Consider the following 21,342-nt stretch of genomic DNA (forward strand, 5'->3'; position numbering starts at 1 on the left):
GACTAGTATCTGTTTTGACTAGTAGCCATGGATAGCCCTATCCTCCGTGAACATGTCCACTCCCCTCTTAAAGCCTTCCAAGTGGGCAGCCATCAACACATCCCGAGGCAGGGAGTTCCACAATTTAACCATGCATTGTATGAAGAAATACTTCCTTTTATCAGTTTTGAATCTCTCACCCTCCAGCTTCAGCAGATGAACCTGCGTTCTAGTACTATGAGAGAGGGAGGAAACCTGAGACTGAACTCAAAACTGAACCTGAGATCTTCTGCATACAAAGCAGAGGCTCTTCCACTGAGCCACAGACCCTTTCTTTGGAGCTTTGGGAGAGAAGCCCCCATCTCCAAGTGTAACCACCGGGCCAAAGCTTCTCAACGGTGATAATACAACCCCCCTGCCTTACCTCCATGGTATGAGTCTTTCCCGAGGAAGTCTGCCCGTAGGCAAAAATGGTGCCGTTGTACCCGGCCAGCACATCTGAAAGGCAAAAGGCAGGTGAGTGAGATTCATTCATTGTCACAGTAGCTGTTTGGCCCACTTCCCAATCCCACCGTCCACCACGTTACCAATAGCCAGACTGACCTTTGACAATCTGCATGGCACAGGCATGGTAAACTTGCTCCTGGGTGGTGTTGGGTGGGAAGACACGGTCAAAGGCATAAGGCTTGCCCTGGAAGAGGGGAATAAATGGAACAAAGGCATCAAAGTCAGTAACTCCGGGAGATTTGAGGGGAAACAACAAAGACATGTGTAGGAGGGGAAATTCCTTCTTCCACTGGCCCTCAATTCCTCCACTCTTGCTCTGCGACTCAGCAAAGTTGTTTTAGAAGAAGTGTTGGTTTTTATAAGCCAACTTTCTCTACCACTTAAGGAAGAATCAAACTGGCTTACAATCACCTTCCCTTTCTCTCCCCACAACAGACACCCTGTGAGGTGGGTTGTAAGGATCATTCTTCTTCTACTTATATCCTCTGGTCAATATCAAACAGTTTCAAACCACTTTAATTTTTTTAAAATCATCTTTCAGAGGAGCTATTTTTATTTCATTGTTGCTGCTGGGAGGTAGCAGCCCTGTCGATCCATAGCAAAATGCAAAAGCAAAACCCACTATTTGCTTTATTTATTTTTAAGCCATCTTTCAGTTGTGCTATTTCACTCCTGCACAAGTATGGGACTGAAACATAATCACATTTACAAGCTGCCTTGTTGCACTGGTATAATTTTTAAGAGGATATTCCCAAATGCATTGCTCTGTGGGAAAAGTAATGGGCAGAGGAATAAAAAGATGCATTTCAGAACACAGTGCATTTTGTTCAGGGATGAGATCAAAATTGCAGGAAGGTTGAAATGCAATTTTAAATCCTCCTTCCTGCAGAGACATCAATCAATACAGAAACCTGATCCGAGCAGATTGCAAACTACCGTTCTGTCTTTCAAAGATGCACAAAGAGAGAGAGAGAGAGAGAGAGAGAGAGAGAGAGAGAGAGAGAGAGAGAGAGAGAGAGAGAGAGAAGATCAAAAGCATTTTAAGTATCGTGTGCAAATTCGGTCTAAAGTGGTCTCCAAGCTGTTCTTTAGCTGTGATTGCTACTGAGGTTCGAGAACATTGAAGGAGCGACTACAGGCATGGAAAAGTACAGTCTTACCCCATGTAAGCCAGTGGAGAAAACCAGTGCTTTTAGGGCCTGTGCCAAAAGACCCTGATAAACATATGGGGAGATTAACTTTTGGTTTTTTACTACCTGCTTCTATCCAGAAAACTCTCATGAGTATAATTTGGGTTGTCTGTTGTTTTTGAACAATTTTTTAAAAAATGCTGTTTATGCTCTGTGTTTTTATTGGCTGGGTTTTTAATGGCGTGTTTATAGTAATTACATTTTTTATTACGAGATCTTGTTCCATTCTATGAGCCGCTTTGAGCAGGTCTGTGAAGAAGTGACATGGACATTTTCTAAATAAAAAACAACACCAAAATCTTTGAGGACCGTGAATTCCAATAAGACGAGCTCATGGTAGAGGTGCGATTTGAATCAAGGATTTCCTATTTCCCAGCCTAGTCTGTTAGATAACAAGCTACACTATCTTTTGGCAAAGGGGAAAAAAGCATTAGGTGAATCTGCAAAAAGGTTAAAGGAGCATGTGCTTTACTTTGGTGCAACATGCACTCTCTTTATGCTCAAGCCTCAGTTCTTCAGAAGGCAATTCGGTTTCTGTAAAATCTTGAAAAGGATATCCCTGAGTTCTCTGCTGTCAAGAAAGGTAGCTGTCACTCTCTGAATTCCATGATTCTTATAACTAACCAGATCTTTATATAAAATAACCTTAGGGGCCTGCAGCTCTTTGCAAACAAATCAGAAAGGAGCCAAAAACCAGTGTAGGTTGGGCAGACTGCAAGCAACCTCTATGCAAAATATTGAGTTCCAGTTTGCAACTGTGAATAAGGAGCTGTCCAAGTGCTGGAATTATTTAATGTAGATTTCGTGGCTCTTCACTACATCTGCATCCACCACTGCTGTCGCTCTGAAAAGGCAGGCAGCTGACCTCTTAAATCAGCTGTCCCAGAACTGTTCTGTGTCTTGTTCAGATCCCAGCAGAGCAGTTACATGAGCGACCTTCAGCCCTCCGGAAAAGGCCACGTCTCTCCTTTGCCCAGCAGCATGCAGTGAATGTGCAAGCATCTTACACGGCAGGAAGGCAAAAGCATAAAAACATAAGAAAATAAGAAAAGCCATGCTGGATCAGACCAAGGCCCATGAGGTCCAGCAGTCTTTTCACGCAGTGGCCAACCAGGTGCCTCTAGGAAGCCCACAAACAAGATGATTGCAGCAGTATTGTCCTGTCCGCGTTCCACAGCACCTAATATATTTGGCATGCTCCTCTGATCCTGGAGATAATAGGTATGCATCATGACCAGTATCCATTTTAACTAGTATCCATGAATACCCCTCTCCTCCATGATCATGTCCTCTCCCCTCGTAAAGCCTTCCAAGTTGGCAGCCATCACCACATCCTGGGGCAGGGAGTTTCATGATTTAACTATGCAATTTAATTATGGCAATCCCGTAGGGTTTTCAAAGTAAGAGACATTGAGAGGTGGTTTGCCCTTGCCTGCCCATGCATAGAGACCCTGGACTTCCTTGGTGGTCTCCTATCCAAATATTAACCCAGGCCCACCCTGCCTTCCAAGTTGGCAGCCATCACCACATCCTGGGACAGGGAGTTCCACCAATTCACTATGCGTTGCGTGAAGAAATACTTCCTTTTATCAGTTTTGAATCTCTCACCCTCCAGCTTCAGCAGATGACCCCGCGTTCTAGTATTATGAGAGGAGAAAAGCCTCTCCCTGTCCACTCTCACCAAACCATGCATAATTTTATAGACCTCTATCATGTCTCCCCTTAGTCACCTTCTTTCCAAGCTAAACAGCCCTAAGTGTTTTAACCGCTCCTCATAGGTCAGTTGCTCTAGTCCCCTAATCATTTTGGTTGCATGGATCTCTTCTGCGCTGATATTATCCTGACCCATGGACAAGCGATGAGCCAGCATGGCATAGTAGTTAAGAGCAGCAGAGTCTAATCTGGAGAACTGGGTTCGATTCCCTACTTCTCCACATGAGGCCTGTAGGGTGACTTTGGGCCAGTCACAGTTCTCTCAGAACTCTCTCAGCCCATGCGGAGGCAGGCAATGGCAAACCACCTCTGACTGTCCCTTGCCTTGGAAACTCTATGGGGGTCGTCATAAGTCAGCTGTGATTTGACAGCACACACACACAAGTGCTAGAGTGAGGAAAGCACTATACTGCACCATCAATATTAGGTCCCAGAGGCTGAGCAATCCTCACATTCAAGTGTTCGTTCAATTGCTCAGCTGTGCCTTAACAACATATTCCAGATTTGGTTGATTCAGAATCTGACACTGATTATAAAATCCTAGGAACAGGAAGAAGAAAAGAAGAGTTGGTTTTTATACCCTGACTTTCTCTACCTTTTTAAGGAGTTTCAAAGCGACTTACAATCTCAGATTGCAGGGGCCCCTGAAGCAGGGCCTCCAAATATGACCTAGTGGTTGGGTGGGTTCATAAAGGTACAGGCTGTCCTTCAGGTTTGTTGGTCCCAGACCATAGAGCTTTAAACATCAACACCAGTACCTTGAGTTGCATCTGGAAACAAATGGGGAGCCAGTGTATATGGGCCAAGATTGGAGCGATATCGCCCCACTCCAGTTAACCCCTGGTGGCAGCACACTGCACCAATGGATGTTTCCAAACACTTCTCAAGAACAATCCTATGTAGAGCTCATTGTGAACCGCGGGCTCACCTTCCTATTCAGTGCTGGCACACATGACCCTTAGATGCACAGTGAACCACCTTCTGCCTACCCTGATCCCAGCAGCATCCATCCTATTGTCCTTACAGCCAAGAGCCAGCATGGTGTAGTGGTTAACAGCAGTGGTTTGGAGAGATGGACTCTGATCTGGAGAACCGGGTTTGATTCCCCACTCCTCCACATGAGCGGGGGAGCCCAATCGGGTGAACTGGATTTGTTTCCCCACTCCTACACATAAAGCCAGCGGGGTGATCTTGGGCTAGTCACACTCTCTCAGCCCCACCTACCTCACAGGGTGTTTGTTGTGAGGAGAGAAGGGGAAGAGAAGGGAAGGTGATTGTAAGCTGGTTTGATTCTTCTTTAAGTGGTAGAGAAAGTCGGCATATAAAAACCAACTCTTCTTCGTCAAGCTGATCATCCGTTTTGGGTACACACTATGAATCATCTTGTCGTAATTTCTTGAACACTGTTCAGTCGGAAAGCAGGGTGTACATGCTGAGAACAAACCAATAAACCCTTGGTAGGTTGAAAACACACGGCGTTCTGCATATTTGGCATATAGGCCTGCACCTGCTCCACTCCCTTATCACATTTCCAGAACGCAGGCACTCAGGTTAATTACACATCGGCTGTCCTATTTCTGGGGAAAACATTCTTTAAATAAATCTGAGATGGAAGAATGGGGCAGGGGGTGGGGGGAGCCTAGCATGGGAAGCAATTCTCTAGTGGCCTCCCTTTGAGGCTTCAGGCTGTCATCTCGATGCAGCCTGGCGATGCAGCTTGAAACCGACCCCGCTGGCAAGCCCGGGGCTCACTCAAATAGACAATTTTTAAAGCCCCTCTTTGTCCTACCTTTCTCCACATAATGGACTCATAACAACCCCCTAAAATTGTAGGATTGTAGTAGTAGAAGTAGAAGAAGAGTTGGTTTTTATATGCTGACTTTCTCTACCACTTAAGGGAGAATCAAACCGGCTTACAATCACCTTCCCTTCCCCTCCCCACAACAGACACCCTGTGAGATAGGTGGGGCTGAGAGAGAGTGACTTGCCCAAGGTCGCCCAGCTGGCTTCATGTGTAGGAGTGGGGGAACAAATCCAGTTCACCAGATTAGCCTCCGCCGCTCATGTGGAGGAGTGGGGAATCAAACCCGGTTCTCCAGGTCAGAGTCCATTGCTCCAAACCACTGCCCTTCACCACTACATCATGCTGGCTCTCAGAAGGAAGGAAAAGCAGCAATGGAAAATGCCTGGAAATCCTAATTGTACTGTTAGAAGCCATCATAGGGAGGTCAGGAAGTAGCCAGACATAATTTCATTGCACCTGGTACCTGGACCTAGTTCCAGAGACCTTGGGAGACCCCACCACACCCCACCATCCAACTTCTAATTGTTACTGATAGAAGAAGAAGAGTTCGTTTTTATACCCCGCTTTTCTCTACCTTCAAGAAGTCTCAAAGTGGCCTTCCCCTCCCTTACAACAGACACCTTGTGAGGTAGGTGGGGCTGAGAGAGTTCGGAGACAGCTGTGACTAGCCCAAGGTCCCCAGGCAGGCTTCATGTGGAGGCGTGGGGAAACCAACCCGGTTCTCCAGATTAGAGTCCGCCGCTCTTAACCACTACACCATGCTGGCTCTCTAGCAAAAGCCTAGCACCCTTGTACCATGCCTGGATCTGGCTCCTGCTGAGAGCTCCCCCCACCCCCAGGAATAATTTGCATTTAATTGTTATTTTTATCAGATGTTGATTCCCTATGAGCCATTTGGGGAACCACTTATTGGCTGAAAACCTGGGGACAGGGAGATCCCACGATAAAGAAAAATCTAGTCTAGGCTGCTAAGATCGCCCACACATTTCCAAGCCTATCTTCACAGCATTAAGAGTGAGAACATGCTTTTTAAAAAAAAAACTGAATTGTGCACCTGATCTTGACTTTTTTGCATTTCCTAGGATGATCTCTGAAGTACGGTGTCCACAGCCCTTGGGTGCAGACTGAAGATGCTTTTGGAAGAGATGAATCACGGCAGCCTACGGGTTTAAATTTCCTGGCTTTCTACACTGACCTGCATTATCATCCATCTTTAAATGGATATTATTGTAGAGCTTTTAGAAACATGCTCCCATAATGTTCCCTCGTGTGGGAGAGACAACACCCGAGGTAAAAATACTGTATTTACCTGGAAGGAAGACAACCCTTCTAGAAATTATACACAAAAGGTTTTTTTTTTTAATTACTGTGGTAGTGGAAAGTGCTGTCAAGTCGCAGCTGACTTACGTTGCTCCCATAATGTTCCCTCGTGTGGGAGAGACAACACCTCCTTGGGGTGTGTGTTTCTGGATAAAGTGTGGGGAATCAAACCCGGTTCTCCAGATCAGAGTCCACCGCTCTTACCACTACATCCACGCTGGCTCCATAGTCTACTGGTATGATTGCTCTGGGCATCTTCTTGCTTTTACAGCCATTTGTAACTCTGCTTGCTGCTCGGTTTCCAGGATACCTCGCCCTGGGCTGGTGGTTGTTTGCATTGTCTCCTGTGTAATCCTAGTCTTGTTGCACCCTGAGCTGGACGGCACAGGCTAGGCTGATCTCATCAGATTTTGGAAGCGAAGTAGGGACGGCCCTGGTTAGTGCTTGGATGGGAGAGACCCTACAAGGAAGTCTAGGGTTGCTACATGACGCAGTCAATGGCAAACTACTGCTGCTCATCTCTTGCCTTGAAAACCTATGGGGTGCCATGAGTTGGCTGCGATTTGATGGCACTTCACACACACACACACACACACCCACAACAGAGTCCTTTTGACTTAAAACGTATGATTGCTTTGGGTTTCCCCCCTCTTCTTTTCTTTCTTTTACTCTGCAATCTGCACTGTTTGCATTGCCTTCTAATCCTTCAGTCCTAATCCTACTGTATTATTCATTGGATGTCTTATGTGGTCCGATTGCGTTGTCGCAGAGCTGGTTTCAGGTCCCCTTATAGACATGCACCCCTAGGGTTGCCAACCTCCAGGTACTAGCTGGAGATCTCCTGCTATTACAACTGATCTCCAGCCGATAGAGATCAGTTCACCTGGAGAAAATGGCCGCTTTGGCAATTGGACTCTACGGCATTGAAGTCCCTCCCATCTCCAAAACCCACCCTCCTCAGGCTCCGTCCCAAAAATCTCCAGGTATTTCCCAACCCAGAGCTGGTAACCGTAGCTCTCAAGCAAACACAAAGTTGTAATAAATCTCTCAGGAGAGGACCAAGGACGCAAGAGGCAATGTCCAAAACTAGACCAGGAGAATCCACCAAAGCTCCAAGGAGACAGAGGTGGATGGCGCACAGATCAGGAGCTTAAGTGAGGCAAACACTGATCTCTTGATTAGGTCAGGGCAGAAGGTCTAGCTTCCAGCATTCATACCAGGCCTGGCCAATCTGAACGCTCCATACTGCCTGCCAGTTGCAGGGACTGATGTTATACCTTCCTATTCCCCTCAGCATCTAAAGGGGACTTGAGCACACAGAGACCCGGCCTCAAACCATGAATCTTCCACTACAAGCCCTGGAGTTTCCAACAGCCTCTTTGCTGCCCCATATGGGAAAGCCCACACACAGAGACACACAAACGCTTCATACAAAGCAGGCTATTAAAAATATCTAAGGATTTCGCAAGATTATAGCAATGGGGATAATCAGAGAAGGTAGCAGCTGGGAGAACGTTCTTTCCTGTTCCTCCGGGATTCTGCCAATTGCTCCCCATTCCAGGAAAATTAAAACAATCCAGTTAGCAGTAACTAAAATATGAATAATTGCATACGTCATCGAGAGCAACCCAGTTCACCCCGGGGATGCTTGAAAGGCAATGAGATAATTCAGCGTTTGTTGAATGCTAGGTTCCTTGCAGGAAACGCCCCAGAATCTATCAGATGGCTCATCGCCTTCTCAGCAGCAGAACCAGTGTTGCTGGATGGGATGGCCGGCAGCAGTCACACATGGCTCCCTTACTGACATGCAGCCTGCGTCATGGTAGCCCCAGCCAAAATAGGGGGAAGAGCAAGGAGCCAGCTGGCTTTTCTACACCCTGCTCCAGCTGTTGTGGGTCTGGCAGCATCTGGGTCCAACCATCTAGGTGAGCAGTAAGAAGAACAAATGGGTAGAATCTGCTTTGGCTTTGAACCTCTGACTGTGAATGCTTGTCTTGCCTGCCCATCCCTTTTCTAACATTATGTCCATCCGTACCAGGAAGCTAATCGTGTGCAGATCTTTTTGATGCATGTGGTCTCCACGTTGCCCGAAAGGGGAAATTGTTGATTCTCTGGCTTGTCATCTCCGTAACCCTCAGTAGATGAACTCCCTTCCTGGCTCCTTCTCCATTTACATCGATTGCCACGGTTCTCTCTGCAGCATCCAAAGCTGGATCTGCTGAGCTCAGAATCAATTTCCTCCTCCTCCGGGACCGTAGGAAGCAGCGGAAATCCTCTAATCTGCTTAACGAGAACCCCGGCACCCGATGCCGAGTAGCCTAATCGCAGCTCAGCCTTGTCAGGGGGCTGGGAGCAATAAAGTGGCTTTGGGGGCAACCTGGGGCCTGGCATGGATGCAGACAGTGGGAAGTGGTTCTACCTGAAGCCTCAGGAAGCTGGAGGAAAAGCTATGTGGGAGGACTATAAAATGCATAAACATGACAGAGGGGATCTGATAGCCCAGCGGCGAGCAGTGATGATCAGTTATGCGCACAGCTGCAACATTTGCTTTGTAAAATACTCAAATCTACCCTAATCCTTGGTACGTTGGAACTATTGTTACTTGCTGGTGAGTGAAATGTACTTTGGGCATGCTCAGATGCAATTTCCTTGTCAGCCAACCAGCCAATTATGGAGTAGGAGTTGGGAAAGAATCACACCAGTAAGTAGGGTTGCCAACCTCCAGGTACTGGCTGGCGATCTCCTGCTATTACAACTGATCTCCAGCCGATAGAGATAATTTCATCTGGAGAAAATGGCCACTTCGGCAATTGGACTCCATGGCATTGAAGTTCCTCCCCTCTCCAAACCCCTGGAGTTCAATAATCCCTATGGTCCCACAAAGGTTTCCATGGGCAATATTTTTTGTTCAACATCAATCAGTTCCACTTTTTGTATCCCTGCGTGGAACTGATTGATGTTGAACAAAAAATATTGCTGGCAGTCGTATTTGAAGCGAAAATAAGTTGTTTATGGGGACTGAAGAAGAGATCAATATAAGAAATCGAAACAGCCGTTCCCCATTGGTCTACATCTGCACTTCGTGGAAACCTTCGTGGGACCATTGTTGACTATGTACCCTTACCTTTATAGGGATTACTGAACACTTACCTTTTGAAGGATTGTGTAACTTTTGGACCACATATGTTGGTCTTGGACTGCTTGTTGGTGATGCACATATCTATGTTGTGTATGTCATATTTGTTTTTATAAGTTGTTTTGTGTTGTGTCATTGTGTAGCATTATATAAATTTTTGCACTTTGGTTATATCTTTTTGCATCTACGCTGATTTCCAAACCACCTGGAGGTTGGCAAGCCTAAATCAATAGATCACCAGTAGCCAGCTGAGAACCTGCTATTCTTATAAGCAGGGCATAAAAGCCTCACTGTTTCCCCCAGCATCTGGTATTCAGAGGTATACTGCCTCTGAACATATTCTATTTAGCTATCATTCCTTTGGGCCATTTATAGACCTGTCCTCCATGAATTTGTCTAATCTGTTTTTAAAAGCCATTTAAGCTAGGGGCCATGGCAACATTTAATGCTGCTGAATTTTATAAAACGATGTGATGTGTGTAGGGGTGCCTGGTCCTCCCGCTGCCAGCAAGAGTTTAGAGGGTGCAGGACGCTCTAGCACTGTCCTCCAAAAACTCTATGGAAACCATAGCTTGCTTCCGCCCACCGGCCAGCTGAGGGGCAGCAGGCAGCCCCGTTAACTGGTGGGCAATTGCCCGATAACAGAGCAGTCGGCAACCTTAGATGTGTGAAGAAGTAATTCTTCTATGAAATGCAATGTAAGTAATTGTGCTCAATTCTCTTAAACCTGCTTAACTGACATGCATAATTTTGAACATTATCATAGAATCAGTATTTTTTAAAAAAAATAATGCTCTGGTATCACAAGCAGCGGGCAGTATGGATATGTGGAACACAATCTGTCGCCGTAACCAGGATAGCTTCAGCCTTGCTTGTTAAAAACAAAACATAAAATGGAGATTAGCAGGAGCTAAAATTTAACTACAAGCCACGAGATGCCAAATGCCAGGAGATGAAACAGAATCAAGTGTTGTGCAAAATCTACAAGTAATCAAAAAATAACAGCACTAGGCTATAATATCATATGCTAAATCCACAAAAATTTCTTTCAAACATGACGACACATCATAGAATATGAAGTATACCTTCCATGTAACATTCACAATTGCACAAAACCCAATTATAGCCTAGTGTTGTTATTTTTTTATTACTTGTGGAAATTCCAGGCGATGTCATCTACCGCCACACTGTAGATGGCCTGCCGGGCTTTTTCTCCTACTCGTCTTCTTGATCATGGCTTGTGCGCACAGCCCCCAATCGCATAGAATACAGCTGCACCCCAGGGTTGAGCTGGTGTTCTGATCCCGATCGGACAGAAGGAAATAGGGAAAGGCTACGCTGAGTCACAAAAGAGCCCACAGGCCACCCACCCTCGCTTTCCATGGGCTGGCCGCACAGCTCCCTTGCTTTCCCCCTGTCCACCAGCATTTCCGCAGCGCAGAGTGTTCTCCTCCTCACGGTTGCCAGGCTACAAATATTTTAAGTTCCTCTTTTTAAGTTGCTCTTCTGCCTTCGAGCGGCCTCCGTCATCTGTCCTCGAGGAAAAGAAACCCAGTACGTGGAAAGCTGGGCACCCTTTCCACACATTGCAGAAATTAACCACAGTAACAAGGCCGTAATTTAGCCAGAGCCCTTACCTGAAGAGGATTCAGCACAGCAGTTGATCCCCCTGCTAGAGACTACTGCATAGAACAGGGGTCCCCAACACGATGCCTGTGGACAGTATGGTGCCCGCTAACAGCTTTTCTGGCGCCCGCCAAATGTTTTTCCTTTCCTTTATCCCTTAGAAGCTCCTTGATCAATTGATCTTGAGCAGCATATATCTAGTGTTGGAGGGATATAAGGACTGAAACAAATCTTGCCACTGACAATGTAGCCTTGGGGTCCCTATCGCTTAGTAGAAAAGGCATTATGCCAGTCACAGAGGCATTGGATTTGTATGTTAAAAGGGGGGAAATATAGTGCGATCGAAGTTCCTTGTAAAAGTGGCATTGCAAAAGGGCATGGGCTAATGAGTCAATAGAGCCAGAAGAGCAAGGGCAGATCCTGTCTGAGTATGGGATATTCAGAATTCTGCCCTGCATTACCATAGAAGGGTTAGCATTCAATCTAGCCAAGCAAAAAGCTCTGCAAAGACGAGTTGTCAGATAATATGTATAGGCAGGCAGACCACATGGAGGGGGTATTCCGAAGAACTGGGATGAACAGACGCGACGAGCACGGAAAGTAGTGCTGTTATAATCGAGCTCTTTAATGCGTTTTAATTTTGGTAAAAGCTTCAGTTTTCCCAAGATCTAATAACATATCTTGCGAGAAGCCCAACAACGACAGTTTCTCATCTAAGATTTTTTGCCATGAGGATTTAAAAGGGTCGTGCTTCAGAGAAGCTCGGAACCCCTCAGTGCTAAAGCACAGTTTAAGGTGTAGTTTAAAGGCGGCCAACCATACCCTAACTTCAAGTGACATTTGGCCAAACTCGGAACGAAGAGTAACGCCAGCAACACATCAAGGGGCATTTAGGAGTTTTCGTAAGAACTGAAGCAGTGGATGATCTATAGATTCATTGATGACTGTTATCCAGATGGCAACACCAAAGAGCCAAATGTTTTTAGGAAGTGGGTGGGACCTGGTAAGGGCTGTTGTGGCAGCCATTTTGTTGCTGCGCCCACCATGCCATGTCAGAATTCAAAATGTGCCCACCCGCTCAAAAAGGTTGGGGACCCCTGGCATAGACCTGTCTACTTGCACTCTCCCCTATTTGTCCCCAAAGGTCAGTAGGCTTCAACTAGTGTAGTGTAGGCTTCAACTAGTGTAGCCAGCTCCAAGTTGGGAAATACCTGGAGATTTTGGGGGTAGAGCCTGAGGATGGCAGAGTTTGGGGAAGGGAGAGACATCAATGGGGTATAAGGCCATAGATTCCGCCTTCCAAAGTGGTGAGCTGATATCTGTTGCCTGGAGATCAGCTGTCATCCCAGGAGATCTCCAGCCACCACCTGGAGGTTCAATATAAACAAAACAAAAGCACTCCCGTGCCTATACCATATGATTTGGAAATTAGCACGGGTAAAAGGTACACAAATGCACAGAGCCAAGTAGCAAAAATGCAAATGTTAATAAGTGCAAAACATCAAAGACAGCAGTGTGAGACAAATAGACCTAACAGCAGTGACTACACAATGTACACTAACAGCAGTGACTACACAATGTACAATATATACATGGATTATAGAATAACCAGGCAAAAAAGTCCTCTTCTTAAGTCTATCAAAGTTGGTTGGTTCCAATTGTATAATATGTTCATCTGGTATGAATCCAGTGAATATAAATCCAAAGATGGGGGACGGCCATTTCACCTTGGTTTCTTCAGCCCCATATTATCTCATCCATGTAATGGTAATTCCAGAATATAACAAAGTCCACAAAGGTACACTATTAAGCCACAGCAATGTCCACAGGTTCCCAAGTGGGATACTAGCTAGTATAGGATACCACTTGGGAACCTGTGGACATTGCTGTGGCTTAATAGTGTACCTTTGTGGACTTTGTTATATTCTGGAAGAAACCAGAATATGGGGCTGAAGAAACCAAGGTGAAACGGCCGTCCCCCATCTTTGGATTTATATTCACTGGATGCATACCAGATGAACATATTATACAATTGGATCCAACCAACTTTGATAGACTTAAGAAGAGGACTTTTTTGCCTGGTTATTCTATAATCCATATATATATTGTACATTGTGTAGTCACTGCTGTTAGTGTACATTGTGTAGTCACTGCTGTTAGGTCTATTTGTCTCACACTGCTGTCTTTGATGTTTTGCACTTATTAACATTTGCATTTTTGCTACTTGGCTCTGTGCATTTGTGTACCTAACCACCTGGAGGTTGGCAACCCTATCTTCAACTAGGGTTGCCAACCTCCAGTGCTGGGCCTGGAGTTCTTCTGGAATTACAACTGATCGCCAAACTACAGAGATCAGTTCCTCTACATAGGACAGGGCAGCTTCAAAGGGCAAACCCTGTGGCATCATATCATTTTCGTTTCCAGGGAGAATTCAGGCTTGATTTGATCTAGAACTAGGGTTGCCAACCTCCAGGTGGTAGCTGGCGATCGCCTGCTACTACAACTGATCTCCAGGTGATAGAGATTAGTTCACCTTGAGAAAATGGCCACTTTGGAAGGTGGATTCTATGGTATTATACCCAGCTGAAGTCCCCCCTCCCCAAACCCCACCCTCCTCAGTCTCCACCCCCAAAATCTCCAGGTATTTCCCAACCCAGAGCTGGCAACCCTATCTAGAACCCACTGATTTATCTTTTTAGTGGTCAGTGGTATCTGTATAACTCTTCCCCAACACCACACCTCAAATGAATCAATTTTCTTCCTGTCAGCTTTCTTCATTGTTCAACACTACGTTAGCCATATTCAATAAAGGCCTTTAACAATGACATAGCTCTATAAGTCTATTATTTGTTATAGTCTTCTCAAGAAGGCCTTATTTGGGATTCTGCAGCATTGGAAGGCTCAAAGCTAAGGACACAAAGGAATATCCATATATAAAGCTGCGTGTATATTTGGGGAAATGTCCTTTTTTTAAACACACAATGCAGTTTATGAACGAGGAGAGCTAAACATTTCCCCCTCCCACATCTTCCCTGGCAGACGTTTCTCTCAACCCACACCTGAAGCAAGCTTGGAGCAGAGATGTAAAAGAGGAAGTTGGGAAGCTTTAGTTCTCCTCACTTGTATGAAAAACCAAAAACATGCGAATACGTTGGACACAAGAATAAACATAAGTGCCCTTCCTGGGTCTAAGCTGGCCCTATCCAGAACATGGCTTATTCTGTGACGGCACCTATATCATGGAATTCACTGTCCAGAGTAGTGTACCAAGCTACATCACTTTCTAGAAAAAAGCAGAGTCCAGTGGCATCTTGAAGACCACCAGAATTTATTCAGCATAAACTGTAAGGTGCCGTTGTCGTTAAGGCGCCACTGGGTTCCTGATTTATACTGCAGCTATAGACTAATACAGCTACGCATTGGGAATTATCATGATTTATTAAATGGTTTCCTGATCACAAGTTTGGGGGACTGTTTTGCCGCTAGCTTGAGTCTTGTACTATGCATTTGATTATCTATACCCTCCATGACAGCTTTATGATTGGTTTTAGTGCTTCTATTTTCATCTGCAGACTTTTCATTTGGGGTTGCCAGCTCATGCACAGAATTGTGGGAAAGCGATCTATATTTTTACATGGCATAATTTCAGTAGGTACCATTTTTTCTGTTAGCGCTCCAGTAGTCAGAGAAATTCATGAGGTGCATTTTTGAGTGATCGCTGTGTGTAGCACCAGTTCCTTTTCATGACGACTCTTCTCAAGCCCTGCTCTCAAGTAGGGTTGCCAACCTCCTGGAGATCTCCTGGAATTACAAGGGATCTCCAGGCATCAGAGATCAGTTCCCCTGGAGGAAATGGCTGCTTTGGTGGGTGGAATCTATGGCATTATATACCCTTCTGAGGTCCCTCCCCTCTCCCCAAACCTCTCTCTTCACAGGTTCCACCTCCAGATCTCCAGCCTGGAGTTGGCAACCTTACAGCCAGCATGAACCCATCAAGGCTCAACAATACAGCTCCTGAATGCATGTTTGTTAGACAGGCTTGCCAATTGCCCAGAAATGGCAAGCAAATGCCCACCAATTGACCGGGTTGCCCTCCGACCCTCAGCTGGTCGACTGGAGGAAGAGTGCCAGCTGAAGGGGGGAGTGATTGTCACCGGACATGATGCAGACACTCTAGCACATTCCCCCCCAAACTCTATGCAAACCATAGAGTTTTCAGAGGAGATTGCTAGAGCATCCACAACACTTCCGGGTTGCATTGCCCCAGCAAACCCCCACCGGTTGCCGGGGGGGACCTTGCAACCCTAGCAGGCAGCTTCATAGCAAATCCTTTTAGAAAAACAGTTGCCACATGCTTGTGGGACATGACAGAGCCAGAGTCAACCTATGGTGGATAACCGGTTATGTGGATTAGGCCTTGGTCATTCAACCTAGGGTTGCTAGCTCTGGGTTGGGAAATACCTGGAGATTTTTGGGCGGAGCCTGAGGAGGGCGGGGTTTGGAGAGGGGAGGGACTTCAATGCCATTGAGTCCAATGGCCAAAGCGGCCATTTTTCTCCAGGTGAACTGATCTCTGTTACCTGGAGATCAGTTGTAATAGTGGGAGATCTCCAGCTAGTACCTGGAGGTTGGCAACCCTAATTCAACCTGAAGTCCTTGTGCTATGAAGGTCAAAATTAAAGAAGTAATATTTGATCTTGGCCTAGATGGGATTGAACTGGAGATGGAATATAAATGCTTGCACCACGTGTGTTTTGTCTGAAACACGCTTCCAAAAGGCCTCCAGGTCCTTGATGAATGAACTACCATTTATTGGAAGGGTCAGCAGCTAGATAGTCTTTGAATGCACCAGGCATTTTCTTTTTCCTCTCTCTTGTTCTGGTAGCATGTACATAGCTGGTTAAGGCTGGAACTGTTCCAGATCACTACATAATACTGAGTAAAGAGACAGATCTATGTATACTCTTTTTCACCCCAGCTTGCTGGAGGTAAAGTGTAGACGACTGGGGAAGGCAAAGGCAAACGCCCCCCCCCCCACATAAACATAGAATCATAGAATTGGAAGGGACCACTGGGGTCATCTAATCCAACCCCCTGCACAACGCAGGAAATTCACAATTACCTCCCCCCCACATCCTCATGTGACCACTACTCCATGCCCAGAAGATGGCCAAGATGCCCCCCCTCTCATGAACTGCCTAAGGTCATAGAATCAGCATTGCTGACAGATGGCCATCTAACCTCTTCAAAACCTCCAGGGAAGGAGAGCTTACCACCTCCTGAGGAAGCCTGTTCCACTGAGGAACCACTTTAACTGTTAGAAAAGTCTGCCTAGTAAACACTGTGACGTGACGTCACCCCATGGGTCAGTAATGACCCGGTGCTTGCACAGGGGACTACCTGTACCTTTACCTTTCTCCCCAACGGAACTCAAAGGAGCTTACAACAACATCCTTTTCCCTTCCTCCATGTTATCTTCATAACAACAGCCCTGTGAGGTAGAAAGTTAAGCTGAGAGTGTGTGAGTGGCCCAAGGTCATCCGGCAAGCTTCCACGGCAAAGCAAGGATTCTATGGTTTGTGGCACATTTCTCCACCTCGCCCCAGTGATTACCTCAAGAAGCCTACTTTAAGGGTTGCTAAGAGACAGTACTCTTGTGCCTCTAATGCATGTCAGGGAGATATTTTCTTCAAAAATGCTGATTCTCTTACAAGTGCAGCCCTCTGGTGATAGATGCTTAAACTGATTTTGCTGTTTAAAAAGAGGAGCCTTCGAAAATTCTAATAAAAAACTAATAAAGACAGAGTTGCAAAATAGTCAAATTCAGCAGGGTCAGTGGAAGTGTGAGAGAGCTATAACGTTCTGGACTGAAATAGTGAAATATCTATCTGTTGGAATGGAGAGTGACATCCCATGTAAACCTAAGATCCTCTTGTTAGATTTAGCCCCTAACTTAACTAAAGATAAACGGTATGGGGTTACACATGATAACTGCTGCTAGAATGACTTTTGTCAGACACTGGAAACAAAAAAACAACTCCAAAGACAGAGGAATGGTTGGTTAAAATTAAATAAATATATAGAATCATAGAATTATAGAGTTGGAAGGGACCACCAGGGTCATCTAGTCCAACCTCCTGCACAATGCAGGACATTCACAACTACCTCCCCCTCCACACACCCAGTGACCAGAAGATGGCCAAGAGGCCTTCCCTCTCATCATCTGCCTAAGGTCACAGAATCAGCATTGCTGACAAATGGCCATCTATCCTCTATGTATTAATTAAGTTAACAACACATCAGAAAAATGATGATACAATGAGTCTAGACGAGCTATGGTTACGAGCTGTAAATAAAATAGAAAACCTTATATTCAAGAGAGAAAAAGGACAATGTGCAGCGATAATAGTCTAGCTATTTTACAGAGGACTAAACCGTGTATTAGGTGTGGTACTATGAATGAGGATATTGGAATAAGTTGTTGTATTTTTTTTTTATTAAAAAAAATTCAGCAGAATCAGAAGAAGTGTTGAGTCTCAGGGCTTAACCACAATTTTGCAGGACAAATCTCCACTCTTTACCCTCAGATCTCCAAGAACATTAAGATCAAGAATATTAAACTCCAAGATCAAGAACATTAAACAAAGGGCATCTCTGAAGATGACCAGAATAAGGGCTTATTGTTAACTGTTGGAAGATAGGACAGGTTCTTCTTCACCAAAGGCATCTGTTGTTAAAAAGGTACCTTGTAATAATAATAAAAAAACACAAAACTACACCTCCTTAAAAGTGAAAAATATATGCTGTCTCATTTAATGCAGGCTTTGGGAGGAAAAATACTGCTTGTGACCCTCAAGATTTTGGCAATTACAAATCAGGAACAAATCTCCCATCCTTAAGTAGTTAAGTGGCCAAAGAACTCCTGATGCTTCCAGACTAAATGGAGTACCTGGATCCATTTCAATCTGGCTTCAGGCCTGGATTTGGTACTGGAACAGCTTTGGCCACCCAGGTTGATGACCTTCCCCATGAGAGCGGAGTGTGATCTTGTTGATTCTCCTGGATGTCTTTAAGTATTATTGACCATGGACATTATTCTGGGTTGGAAGACAGGAGCGCTGCATTGCAGTGGATCTGCTCCTATCTCACAAGGTGGATCCAGATTATGGAAGTGGGGGGCCTTATTTATAATCTCACATACAAAATCTCCAAGGGGTCCATATCTACCATGCTTTAAGATCTATATGAAACTGCTGGGAGAGATCATCAGGGCTTTTGGAGTTGCCCTATACATGAGAGCCAGCATGGTGTAGGTTAAAAGCAGTGGTTTGGAGCAGTGGACGCTAAATTGGAGGACCGGGCTTGATTCCCCACTCCTCCAAATGAGTGGTGGACGCTAATCTGGTGAACCAGGTTGGTTTCCCCACTCCTACACATGAAGCCAGCTGGGTGACCTTGGGCTAGTCACACTCTCTCAGCCCCACCTACCTCACAGGGTGTCTGTTCTGGGGAGGGGAAGGGAAAGTGATTGTAAGCTGGTTTGATTCTTCCTTAAGTGGTAGAGAGTGTTGGCATATAAAAACCAACTCTTCTTCTTCCACATGTGGCTTAGGGTTGCCAACCTCCAAGAGGTGGCTGGAGATCTCCCACTATTACAACAGAGATCAGTTCACCTGGAGAAAATGGCCGCTTTGGAAGGTGGACTCTGTGGCATTATACCGCACTGAAGTTCCTCCCTTCCCCAAACCTTGCCCTCCTCAGGCTCCGCCCCCCCAAAAAATCTCCAGATATTTCCCAACCCGGAGCTGGCAACCCTAATGTGGCTCCATTTCTCCTTTACATGAGCCCAGTGAGGCCGTTTTCATACCTGAATCAATACCAGGAGCGGGTAATAGATTATTCGCCTTCAGCCACATTGAAAGATATAATGGAGTTGCTCATAGCAGGTGGTTATTGCAGGACTGGTAAAATGGAGGAAATGCTTATCTTGGATGGGGCCGTGACACAACCCCTCAAAAACCACAACTGAAGTATGAGAGTGCTTTTAAATCTAGACCTCTTCTTGGATGCCCATACCGAAGCATCGTCCAAGAGCACGTCTTATCAGCAATGGTTAATTTGCCAACTACATCTCCTTCTGAAAGAAAAGGATCTGGGCCCTGAGGTTGCCAACCTCCAGGTACTTGGCGACACGAAGGGCTCAAATAGAAACCAAACTGGAAATTCACCAAAAACATATATTCAAATAAAGCATTATATCATGCAAAAGTCAACAAAATAAGGCATTACATCATGCAAAGTCAACAAAAATCCCTTGGACTTTGGTTCACCGTCTATTATTTTTGTTGGTCTCCTCGGACTTCTTACCTTCTTCATTTGAGACATTTGGACAACTTGTCCTGCCCCACTTCATTAGCTTTTTGTGCTGTGGGTTATTGTTTGAGTCGCACATGTCTGAATTTTGTTGACTTTTGCATGATGTAATGCCTTATTTTGTTGACTTTTGCATGATATAATGCTTTATTTGAATATATGTTTTTGGTGAATTTCCAGTTTGGTTTCTATTTGAGCCCTTCGTGTCGCCAATTTCCATAACGATGTTAAATACGGCACAGGTTTTCATATTATTGTTGTAACCTCCAGGTACTAGCTGGAGATCTCCTGCTATTACAGCTGATCTCCCGCCGATAGAGATCAGTTCACCTGGAGAAAATGGCCGCTTTGGCAATTGGACTCTATGGCTCCGCCCCAAAAACCTCCCACCAGTGGCAAAGAGGGACCTGGCAACCCTAATCTAGGCCCTGAATTGTAGGCCCTAATAACCTCTGGTTTGGACAACTGTAACATGCTCTACATGTTGGCTCTTGGATACAGTTTGGAAGTTACAACTGGTCCAATATGTTACAGCTGGATTTCTGAAGATAACTGCAGGAAGCAAATAAAGAGGTTTTATACAAACCCTGCTGTTCACCAATATGTTTTCAGACTAAATTTGAGATGCTACCTTAGGAGCCTTTACTGTTGTCTCAGGATGTTTGAGGGGACACTGTCTTCCATATGTTTCCACAAACTGAGATCAGCTAACAGTAATTTGTTGGTGGGCTCTCACCCAATTCTAAGCTGGCAACCGCTACCAAATGGGCACTTTTAGTGGCGTCCCCCAGATTGTGGGGCCAACCTCCTGCCCTGCTTCATGGGATCCAGGAACCTGGTGCCTTATTTTAAAAACCTTATTAATTTATTTGTTTACTTAATTTATGTTCCTCTCCTTCATTGTATCTTCACAGCAACCCTATGAGGTAGGTTAGGCTGAGAATGTCTGACTGGGCCCAAGTTCACCCAGCAAGCTTCCATGGCAGAGTAGAGATTCGAACCTGGGTCTCCCAGATCCTAGTCTGACACTCTAACTACTGCATATAGTAGACACAAGGCACATACGAAACCCATTCTTGCTCATCTGCATAGCATCTGCTCATAGGGTGGCCAACCCCCAGGCACTAGCTGGAGATCTCCTGCTATTACAACTGATCTCCAGCCGATACAGATCAGTTCACCTGGAGAAAACGGCCACTTTGGCTATTGGACTCTATGGCATTGCAGTCCCTCCCCAAACCCCACCCTCCTTAGGCTCTGCCCTAAAAACCTCCCGCCGGTGGTGAAGAGGGACTTGGCAACCCTATCTGCTCACAACCTACCCAACCTTCTGCCACAGAAGCTTTCTGGCTGACCTTGGGCCAGTCTCAGCCTAACCCACCACACAGGGCTGAGAATACAGTGGAGGAAAGGAAAACTTTGGGTTCCCATTGGGGAGAAAGGCAGGGTGTAAAGGAAATAAATAAACTGTGGCCATGAGGCCACAAAACCAATGAACAAAACGAACAGAAAGCTGCTAATTATGGTAGGTACGCTTCTTAGATTGCAACACAGATAATATAGCTTTCCTTTTCACATCACTGAGGCTGTGGGAGAGGTTCCTAGCCAATGCATGACCTGCCCTGTTTCTTCTGGGGTCTAGTTAATCACTCCCCCCCATCTATTTGGTATGGAGCAGGATTAAAAAACCCTCC

General features: G+C 45.5%; 1 protein-coding gene across 4 annotated transcripts in view; it reads right to left on the reverse strand.

The window, feature by feature from the left end:
- KIF5A (kinesin family member 5A) overlaps window positions 1–21,342 on the reverse strand; it is an 82,312-nt gene that overhangs the window by 56,307 nt on the left and 4,663 nt on the right. For all 4 annotated transcript variants that reach the window (XM_056858061.1, XM_056858086.1, XM_056858069.1 and 1 more), the window contains exons 2-3: window positions 583–670; window positions 404–477 (exon numbers count right to left, since the gene is read on the reverse strand). In XM_056858061.1, the coding sequence (XP_056714039.1) occupies window positions 404–477; window positions 583–670 (162 nt within the window). The remainder of the gene's footprint in view (window positions 1–403; window positions 478–582; window positions 671–21,342) is intronic.

The sequence above is a fragment of the Euleptes europaea genome, chromosome 1, assembly GCF_029931775.1.
Source record: "Euleptes europaea isolate rEulEur1 chromosome 1, rEulEur1.hap1, whole genome shotgun sequence".
Taxonomy (NCBI): Eukaryota; Metazoa; Chordata; class Lepidosauria; order Squamata; family Sphaerodactylidae; genus Euleptes; species Euleptes europaea.